Below are 11,353 nucleotides of genomic sequence, written 5' to 3'. Positions count from 1 at the left end.
TCATTCTGAGTAAATGTGGAAATAGTATACTGAGGAAAAATAATATGGAATAATAAAGGTCTAATCTTTTGTTGCGATCCATCTTTTGCGACAGATAAAGTTTTTTATGAGTGCTTTTGTTGCGCTCGCTTTCACCAGCCAGGTTTTTGGGTGAAAATACTCGTGAATAAGACGGGGTTTTGTTCTCAGCATATCTATACCCATACATCTCCAAAAACGATTGAAGCTCCACAGGAGTGGCCGGCCAGCCAGAACACAGAACGGCATCTCAAGAACTGCAGGCCTCGCTTGCCTCAGTTAAGTTCAGAGTTCATGATTCATCAATAAGAAAGAGACTGGGCAAAAATGGCATCCATGGCAGAGAATCAAGGGGGAAACCACTGCTGACCACAAAGGCTCATCTCACATTTACTTGATGATCTCAGAGACTTTTGGGGAAATATTCTGTGGACTGATGAGACAAAAGTTAAACTTTTAGAAAGTCTGGGTCCTGTTACATCTAGCACAGAACTAGCGCAGCATTTCATTAAAAGAACATAACACCCTAACAGTTAAACATGGTGGTAATGTGATGGTCTAGACCTGCCTTGTTGCTTCATGTCAGCTTGTAGTTCTTACTGCCAAGTTTAAGGGTAATTACTTTTTCACACAAAGCTGGGTAGGTTTGGATAATTTTCCTTTAATAAATAGGATCATCATCAGGTATTTTTCTTTGTATGATATTAAAATATGTTTGATGATCTGAATCATATAAATGTGACAAATATGAGAAAAAAAAAAACCCAAATACTTTATACCAGTGCGTTTTCTAAAATTGAACCTTTACTTGTTTATCTTAAACTCTTGCATGGGATTATCAGGGTGCTTTCATATACTCTCTGTGGGAAAAGTACATTAAAAAGCAAATACAAACTCAACTTAAATCAACTTTTGGTTGGTTCACGTTGGTCAATGGAGTGTCTCCAGTCAATAAAGATGAATAAATGAAATGCTTCTGTTACAATATTTAGTTTTGCTTCTGTTACAATATTTAGTTTTGCAGTACATTTTTGTGGATATGAATGTAGAAATGCCCGAAACAGAAGTAGCAGCCACTTTCCTCTCAGTAAAGCACCGAGTTTACTCGTAATAAACCCAGTATAATCCCTTAACGTCGCTTTGTTTCCCGCGCTAAACATCCTCAAAAGAGACAAAAAAGATGCCACGGGAGGCATCCAATCAGATTCTGCCATGTTGGGACAGCGCAACCAATGAGAGCGCTCAGCACGGAGGAAAACTTGGCTGTGCCTGGAGAACAATGAGGCGGGCATCACCGAGACGAGAAAAACCCCAAAGTTTCTTTGGAGGGCTCCTCCGTGACCACCATTAAACTGCCCGAGGGAGTGAGTAAAGAGCGGGTACCTCTGCGTGTAACACCGGGGTGGTGCAACCGGGTGGCGGTGCTCGTCTTGGCTCGACAAGCTTCGCTGAATTTCCCTAAAAACAAAAACAAATCCCTCCCGTGGTGACCTGCACGCGGCAGTGGTTGGGGCAAATTAACCCCCCTCCGCCCCGTCGTTGCTTCCTCTCCCGGCACTCCTCCTCTCTCCCTCCTCCTCCCCCGGCTCCTGATGTCAAACCATTTTGCATACCGACTTCCGCCCCGCTCGGCTTCCCTTCCTACTGGTCTGCATCAGCCGGCGAGCAGCTGATATGACTGGAGGGGGATACAGTATCGCGCCGAGCCATGAGAAGCTGACTTAAAAACTTCATTTGGAAAGTAGGCGGATGTCGTGTGCGACAGATACCGGTCGGAGAAGGACTAAGGGACAGGAAACGGAGCAAGAAGAGGCGCATATATATTTATATTTACATCTAATATTTTTACTTGATGCAGTGGGATTTGCTGCTTTCGTGTGAAGAGGCGGACCTACGAGACACTGCGAGTTCAATATGCTGAGGCTGTCCCCGGTGTTTGTATACTATACGTGGAAGTACAGAGACTATTTTCTTCCAACTCACTGCTCCACGTAAGGATTTAACAGAGCACTTGGCATTAACTGTAGCTCCCGGATATCCTCGGCTGCTACCATTTTTTGAGTCTGGTTTTGTTTTGGATAGGGAATTCCTACACATAGGCTGCATGTGCTTCCCTCTAATACACAACCTGGTCGTGTTTGGTAGCTAACACATATACATACATAAATATATATTTTTGAATGCATAGATTTGGATATGGGGTTGTCATTTGTCCTGCCTCCCAGCAGACACCCCTCTGAAACAGCCAGTAAAGCCATTAGAGGCTATTGAAGTGATTTCTTTTTTTTTTTTCTTTTTTAAAAGAAGGGCTTCTTTCAGGGTAGTTTGGCGAACAATGAACTATTATTTCGTGGGCTTTTTCCACGCTCCTGTGAGGTTTTGTGCCGGCAGTCAGTGACTGGCTCCTGTTTTTAGCTGTTAGTCCACTGCAGGATTATTATTATTGTTGTTATCTTTTGAAGTTCAGGTGCCTTTTTTGTCGTGACACCACATATTTTCCGCTTTAAAAAAAAAGACTAGATTTTTATTTTTACTGTTTTTTTTTTTTTTAATCGTGGCTGTGTTCACGAGTCTGTCCTTTTTTTTTTCTGGGGTATTCCCCCCACCACCACCTGTGATTTAAATCTCCATCTACACTGTCAGTCCCACGGATTACTAGATTTTCACCTCATTTCCACAATGAGTTACATCCACAGGGTAGTGAATGTATTGCTACGTGGACTCGTCATCTATGCGGTACTCGGCTTGGAGTGCTCTTACTCGAATGATCTACCCAGCCGCTCGTCTGATGCTCAAAACGTAGCCACCACAGGTAAGCGCAGTCCATGTCGGACACAAGTGTCTCTAATTTATTTACGCATGTACAGTGTTACCCCCCACACTCACCCCTCCCGTCCCTCTGTCTCCCTTTGGGAAAGCCGAGGAATGCCCTGCGCAGCAGCCTAATGGAAGTGATGCATCTTATGTCGACTGTCACCTCTCTGTCTCTTTCTCTGTTTCTCTTTTTTGAATTCCTCTCCTTTCTGTTCATTGCTGATGAATGCGTGACATGACAGGAATGCAGGCTGCACTCACATCCGTGCCATCAAGGCTGCTGTGATGACATGACAGGTGCCCTTATGGTGTTATAATGCACAGCATAGCTCTATAATGCTGTGTGTTTTGAGCCCGGTTGATCATTTCCAGAAGGCCACAGGTGACTAAACCCTCCCCAGCTAAACTGTACTGTTGGCATAACCTTATTAGAGCAGGATTTCCATCAATTTGCATCCAGGCAATATTTTGAACCAGGCCCTTTTTTATACACCACGCTGTCCTGAACTGACAGCATTATAAAAAAAGCCTTGTACTATTTCCCTCTCTGTTTGTTAGAGTTACCTTGACACAAGGACTGAAAGGGATGCTGAAGCTAATAAGCAGCACCTGGCCTTGTTTTAGGGCCTTTATAGTCGAGTTTAAAACGATACACCGGTTGGTTTGACTGCATACCTGTGTAATGACATAACTGTTTGTTTCTGGAGGCACTTGACATACAGGTAAATATATATGTATATAGGTGTTTGCTGTTTGAGCAAATATACATTTCAGTGTTATGTAACCGACCTCACTGAATCTGAAGGCTCATGTTGAAGAGCAAATTAGTAAGCTACAGTATAAGATATTTAGTGGTGGTTAGTGTTGGATTACTAAGGGGGTGGATCACTTCTTTTATTGTTCTTTGTGTAGTGCTTTCACTGGGGAACCCCTTGGAACCTAATAATTATGTAAGTGACAATGATCTGAGTGCAGTATTATACTGAAGGCATCTGGTGAATTATACCTGGATAAGTTCATATAGATACTTTCATTGTGGTGTCCTTGCTAATGTATTGGGACATCCCAGCATAAATTGTTTATGGCTGTGTGCTGATCCTTGACCGTTTGTGGTAAGTCTCTGTTAACTGAACTGAGCATTTAAAGGAGTATTTTAACATTTTCAGAAGACTCCTTTTTCACTATCTTGAGTGGGACCTGTTGCCAGGCAGTCGGTGGAATGTCCAGGAATAGTTGGGAGCCTTTACCGTCCACTTTTGTACACATTTAATCAAGGAAGATATAATTATGTCAGGATTATGTCACCGTTGGACTGACTCAGTTTCTTTGTTTCCATTATGTAGGCTTCATGTGAAGCTATTTGCTAACAGGCGGCTGGCTGACAGATGAGAGTGGGATAACTGTTTCCTCCTAATTTTCTGCAGAAAAATTCCTCCACACATGCATTCAGATAAAAGACAAATTTAAGCAGATATTTCGTTATCTGGTTAAGTGAACAAGCTCAGGCATGTATTAATGGTTTGATTAACAATCAACCAAGTCATTCTAGACCAAAACAAAATATCTGACAAAAGTATATTTATTGGGAAACCTCTGGAGCATGTATATGGTCAGGGCAATCAAAGTTAATCGATGTTTTGTCACTTTGACTATCTTCAGACTTCTTAAGCCTGCTCAAATGAGCTTTGTCATCAGAACCCCACCGGTAACACAAAACAATTCAAATCAAAATGCTCTTTACGGGAATTCGCTTTGAAAAGACTGTTTATTCCCACTTTCCTAAGCTATGAGTTGACAGTCAAAAGGCTGAAAAACAGGAATCAACCTTAATCCTAACTCTTGGCAAAAAATATACAGGAATTTCCACAAATGTCCAACTATTCCTTAAACTTAGTCTGGGCATGAACAACAGATTTGACTGAAAAATAAACTCAGTCATATCTCTCTTGAAGTTTTGCAGTCCTGTCACTGTTAACTACATGGCATTAACTTGTCCACCACTGTAACTCTACATGGTAAACTAATTTTGGTATGCATAATTTTGGTATGCTACTGTTCAGCAGTTTGTTTAACTGCTTGTAGTAAAAATAGTATAAAAAGGTATAACACTGGCTAACTAACCCAGCAGTAACATTTTCTTAAAGTTAGCTAAAAGTCATGAACTAATAATCGGATCAGAGAAGCTAAGGCTACTGAGGTTTTGCAGATATGTGACCATTAACCACGAGATGCTATCTTATCCACAATTTTGAAAGTGTGGCAATCATGATGACAAGTGAACAATGCCCAGTCATACAGGTATAACCTTCTAAAATGAAAATGGGTACTTCCCAACCAGTTGGTACATGGTTGCTTGCAGTCATTATGAAATTGACTTCTAAAGCCTTAGTGGTGCAGCCCTAGAAACTATTTAGTGACCCCTGGCAACCATGGGTTGCTAGGGAAAAATATGTATTTCTCGACTGGTTGGAGAAAACCTCCTTGGGATTGCTGCAGTCCTTAGCAGATGGTTGTAAATTCTACGATGGAAGATGGTGACACGTCTGCAAACGCTTGCTAGCTATTACTTGAGCGATAGTGAAACTATGTGACAAGTTGGAAATGGACTGGCTGCCTTCGAAGTAAAAGTTGCACCTTTTTGAAATAGGTTGACTGCAGCGCTGGGGCACAACTTATATTCATTTTCAAGTTTTTCTACCGCTTGATTAGAAGTTAGCAAGCATTACAGGCAAGCTGGAGTCTTCCATGTAAACTAAGGGAGTGATTGCAAAAGTCTGCTAGCAACCAAAGCAATCACAAGGAAGTTTTTGATGCAACACCCTCTTTGTTGATATCCCCCAGCAACAGGTAGCAACCCCCAGGAACCACTCAACAACCATTATCCATGTGTGACGGCCCACGAGAAACCTTAATACATAGAATCCAAACAAGGTCTATTTACAGGGAAATTACAGGATTGTACCATTTCAGAGATGGGGGTTAGGATTCTTGCCCTACATATCTGATAATCCTTTACCAAATACCAAAACTTAAGCATATCATTTTACAGCTAATATTTGATGTTTTGTTACGCTTTGTAGCCTTAAACTCCACCCTAGTTTAGTTATATTCCTCACTTGCATCTTCTGACATACCCTCACAGGTAGATTTTAAAGTGGAAAGTTGTCTCTGAGCCAAATGTTAGCATGAATTGTTATTACAATTCTTTAATCGCATGAAGCTTAATTTCAAATGTTAGCTTTTGGGCTTTGTCTTTGACTTTTTGCAATTAGGGACATTTGCACAAACTCAAAATGAGCTCTGTGCTATGTTAACAGAACACTGCTAGGCGCTTCAATTGAAGACACACAAAAAGCCTCATAAATAAAGGCAAATAGACTAATTTATATCTTTATTTCATCTGGTGCATCCGTGCATGTCTGTAAAACCTCCTGAAGGTATTAAACCTTGCCCCAGACAGCTGTTAAGCATTCGTGACTGTTTACAAGTGTCAAGCTGCTCCTGAAAAATCAACCAGGGGTTTTACAGTATATTGATTAATAAGGCAAAAGCACAGAGGTCCTGTTCCACAACAGCATGACAGTGTAAATACGAACCAAGGGATGATATCAGCTCTCTCTTCCCATGAACAAGAAAACTAATGAATATAGAGACGGTGGTGACAGGAAACAAAACCACACTGCTTACCATTTCCCACTCAGTACTGTGGAAAGGTCAGCTTTTCATTGAAAGGTCAGCTTTCCATGAAGGTGGCCTTTCGATAGTATAAGCTGAGGGAAAGCACATGCTATATGCTATTGCACCCTTTCACCTTACTGGTTCTTCAAAACCATTAATAATGCATTTGTCATTCACCCATTTACACACACTAACGGTGGCAAAGCTACTATGCAAACTACTTGCCTGCCAGTGGAAATAACTTTAGCTTCAGCCTCTTTGCCAAGAATACCTTAGGATGTGGAGAGGCTTGGGATGAAACTGCTAGGCTGACAATTGGTAGACAACCCGCTGTTTTCCCTGAGGCATGACCTATCTCAGTTTCTATTTGTATGTTTAACAAGTCCCTCAAATGTCCTAGTTTTTAATGTATTTTTAATGAATATTTAAAATGCTTAGATGCAAAACAAAGGTGCATCACATTTTATTCTTATGATAGCTTTGCTTGCTAACACATTGTAACATTTGTAGTTTCCTAGTTGTCTAAAAACACTAACTATTAACCGAGCAGTCGTAAAACTAAAAAGTGCATCTTGCACGCGATCTACTGCAGCAGTCTGTTTGCAGCCAGCAACCACTCATAAGCCAGTTGGGAAATAAACTTTTTCCTCCTAGTGATGTTTGTCAGATGGTCAACGTGTGCTCTCTAGGCCTGTGTGACTGTGACCAGATTCCCATTTTGAGCCTAGAAGGAGACGTGAGTGACCGCAGTAATCTGGTTGTTTTGGGAATACTCGTTTTCCCTCATGACAGCTGTTTGCCATCTAGTCACTCGAGCGACGCAGTCTCGTGAGACTGGGGCCAGATTCACTTGACCCGTTGTCACCATGATCGTTACAAATGCAAAATGGAAAAACTGTAGTTTAGCATGAAGGCACTCCAAAAGTTTGTTTAGGGAAGTGACTCGTTAAATATATAACCACTTACACTGTACATGTTGTCCTAGCATGTTATTACATAAAAGGTTTTTACTACTTATATTTGTCGAGGCATATATAAAGCCTGTGCCTAAAGCCTTTAGTGTTTTCTATCAGCAGTGGTGATACAAGTCTGCTATTTTTAAACTGTTCCAGTGTGGAGGTAGGTAGTCCAAAAGGTTCGGGTTTAACTTCTGACTGGCCAGAGATGGGTTCCTTGGAGATTTGTGATTCCCAAAGACAAACCCAGAGGAACTCAGAGAGTAGAAATTGATTTGACAGTGACGGTGGTTAAGTGTGCAGTTTATCATGAGCGTATATTTAATAGCTCGTGAGCATATTTGTGTACGAGGAACCAGGTGTTTTCATATTGAGCGCCAGCATCATTGTTGAAGTTTATAATTACGTGATTTTAAAGGTACTAATGAACTTGTATCAAAAGACAAAAAGAGGAGATGAAACTAGGCCTGAACTAGTAATCACCAACAGTGGTGTTGCAGATAATCAGGGACACACAAATTGAGTTGAAGGTCATAGTGAACAATGGTTTTTGTGACGCATTTGTCTTTAAAATGAGTAAAAGTACAATGTCCTGCAGTGCTTTGTTTGTAAAACAACACCTTTTTCCTCATTGTTGGCCTTTTCAGCTATGAGGAGAATCTAGTGTGTTATAAATCTATCCAAAATCAGCATGTTTTTCTAACACAGGCCAAATCCACACCAGGTCTAAACAATAGGAGTCATAAATCATCACTGGAAGCAAACTGGGTATAGATTTTTGGAAAGTCAGCAGAAGATGCAGTAAAAATGGAAGAGGTGTTTGCGAGCACACTCTGTAGAGCGGAACTGTGAATGTGGTCTGCCCTTGTTTTAATAGTTTTGTGTATTTAGCGTGTTGGCATTTCAACAAACAAAACCCTTCCTTGTGCCTGCAAGGAACGTCCAGTGTTGAAGTAATGTGGCTGCTCGCTGATAGCTGAATCTGATACAGGAAGCCCATTTAGTGTAGACTTTTTTTCCAACCTACAGATTGAGGTTAATTACGGACTTGGATGTATTGAAGCAATTGTGATTAGATCTCTGTCACGCCCAAAGCTTGGACAAGTTTGGAGAAGGTTTGCTTATATGGCTAAATCAGAGGTGACATTGGTTATCTCAGAGCTCAGTGGCTGCATTGTTAGAGAGATTTGCTTGGAAAGGAGGTTCGGCATTTGCCTATCTTGCCAGTGCTGGCTCAAGTGCTGCGCCAAGCATGACAGTTTGCATTTTATACTGCTTCCACCGCTGCCGGCTGGCCCCTGCTCTATCAGACTAACACGCACACTCGAGGAAAGACGGTCGAATTTGGGGGTTGTTCAGGGGGCTGATGACAAAATATCAGCGTGAATGTGAAATAAGTCATAATGTTCCTCTGTGGAGTACAGCTCAACACGCAAAGCCATTTCCATTTTTTGACAAGAACAGACTGTTCTGGAGGGTTTCTCTGGGCCAAAAAAAGAAGTAATACTGTTACCAGCCCACATAGTGCACTGATAGATTTCCACCAAAATGATCCTTTGAACACTTCACATTTCCGTACTGCACTAATCAAAACTTGTATGATGGAAATGGATCAAATGACTGTGTGTAATGTAAAAGTTGCTCACTCTAAATTTCCTACAAGTCACCAGCTGGATTTAACTAAGCTAATTAAGACCCTTACATTGGATATTTACTTCAGTTAGTTTGTTTCAGCAGGCAACAGGTTATTTAAGCCTAACTGATGCAGTGAGTAACTTCTCATGTCTTAAACAACCGCATCGGAAGATACATGGTTGTGTAAAATGTGTTACTCCATTTCAGAAGGGTCAATTTATTGGCTGGCATCAAGCAAATGAAAACACCAAACGAGATTCATCAGGCTAATAAAACTGGGTTAACTCTGAAACACATGATTAAAACCTCGAAGGATAGTTTTGAACCATCTTAGAAGAAGACATGTGGCTGAGGGTGAGATCACTGAAATCTTTGAAATAAAAAGAAAAATTAAAATCAGCAGTAGATCTCACTAGACTCAAATTTGGAACTTTTCCACACATCTCCAAAAGTTGATTCTGTTCATCTGGACGTAGTGTTTTCAGTGGGAGAAATGTTTCGTCACTCATCCAAGTGACTTCTTCAGTCTTCAGACTGGATGAGTGATTCTGTTCATCTGGACGAACAGAGTCAACTTCAGGAGATTTACGTACCTGGATGATTGAGCATTCATCAAGACATTTGAAAAAAATACATCTTTTTGAAAAAAAGACATAAGAAAAAAATACCACAGGGAATGGACGTCACCAACAAACCTCAACGCGATCAAGTGTGACGTTTTCAGCTCTTAGTTTTGATGCCATGTTGGCACACACAAAACCAGAGAAAGTTAACAACTAGGCGGGCTCTGCAGAGCACAATGTGTTTATCAATTAGGCATGACTAACTTAGCTTTGTACCAATGACAAGGCCAATTTGCACCTCTTTAACTGGATCATCAGTGTTGACGAGATATACCGGTTTTGGAGGGAAGGCGCTTGTTTACTCCAGCGAGGCAGTAAGCAGGTATTCTAACAACAGCCCCATGTATGGCATGTCGCTGGCATAAAAGTCCAAATATGCAAATACTGTTTTCAGATATCGCTGAAATACTTATCATGGTAAATGGCCTGTATTTGTATAGCACTTTACTAGTCCCCAAGGACCTCAAAGCGCTTTACACATCCAGTCATCCACCCATTCACGCACACATTCACACGCTGGTGATGGTAGGCTACAGCCACCCTGGGGCACACTGACAGAGGCGAGGCTGCCGGACACTGGCGCCACCGGCCCCCTCTGACCACCACCAGTAGGCAACGGGTGAAGTGTCTTGCCCAAGGACACAACGACCGAGACTGTCCAAGCCGGGGAACAAACCGGCAACCTTCCGATTACAAGACGAACTCCCAACTCTTGAGCCACGATCGCCCTGGATCACTTTAACATCTTATTAAAACATTTTTTAAGTGTATTATTGTTGCTCACAGCGTGGTATTTTTCCATCTGTGTTGTGTTTACAGCGTGTATTTGGTGTGAAACAGTCGCAGCACTGCTCTGACACAAGTTGGCCCTTTGGCTTTTCTCAAAAGTGGGCAACTGCTGCCCGTCTCAGTTGGGGGCTTTAGGGTGGTGATCCAACCTAATGAGGCCTTTCACCAAACAAACAGACCCCTCGAGTGCATTTAAAATTTTAGCCACCATGCTTCCTGTTGTGGCTGTGGCTTTAGGGCGATCCTTTTTATTATTGTGGCTGTCACTAGAAGTCTGAGCCGGACGATTTGCTCTAGCGTGCCCGCTGTCAGCAGCCATGGTGGAGAACAGACTGGACTTGAGTGTAGAAACAATCAATGACCTGATTCACTGTAATCAGGGCATTGTTAGGCTGCTATTTCCTGTCAACTTTACTACCAACTATTGTTTTTTCTTAGATTTCTGTGTCTAAGTCGTTGTTAAAATTCCTCGTATTGCATATTAATGACCTTCTCTGAATAATCTCTGCTTTTTCATTTCAGTGTCCTCTAACTTAGAGATGAGGCTGAAACAAACCTTTGTTTCACAGTCTCGACTCGCTAATGCACACACCAGTACGTTCCAGATAATTCATTCATAAGCAGACAACACTGGCTGACTGTAAGCTGATTCACTTGTGCAGAAAGCGCCTTGGTGGAAGATGTAGGTCACTGTACTCAGCTGTACAGTGTTTCCTGTTGCGAGTGGCCTACAGTAGCAGAACTGTGCCCTCTCCCATCTCACAGGGGGCTATTGTTGTCCCCCAGCACCACACTTCAAGGTGTTGATCCTCTAGATGGCATTACATGAGCTCTTGGCTG

General features: G+C 41.8%; 1 protein-coding gene across 2 annotated transcripts in view; it reads left to right on the top strand.

The window, feature by feature from the left end:
• stim2b (stromal interaction molecule 2b) overlaps positions 1 to 11,353 on the top strand; it is a 60,251-nt gene that overhangs the window by 2,848 nt on the left and 46,050 nt on the right. The window contains exon 1 of one of the 2 annotated variants that reach the window (XM_040043589.1): positions 757 to 2,830. The exons of the other annotated variant lie outside the window; for it this stretch is intronic. Within the exon in view, the coding sequence (XP_039899523.1) occupies positions 2,698 to 2,830 (133 nt within the window). The 5' untranslated portion in view covers positions 757 to 2,697. Of the gene's footprint in view, positions 1 to 756; positions 2,831 to 11,353 lie in introns of those variants that run through there. 2 annotated transcript variants of the gene reach the window in all.

The sequence above is a fragment of the Simochromis diagramma genome, unplaced genomic scaffold (genome assembly GCF_900408965.1).
Source record: "Simochromis diagramma unplaced genomic scaffold, fSimDia1.1 OVJJ01000656.1, whole genome shotgun sequence".
Classification (NCBI taxonomy): domain Eukaryota; kingdom Metazoa; phylum Chordata; class Actinopteri; order Cichliformes; family Cichlidae; genus Simochromis; species Simochromis diagramma.
The sequence above is the reverse complement of the archived record's forward strand: the minus strand, read 5'-3'. Positions and strand labels throughout refer to the sequence as shown.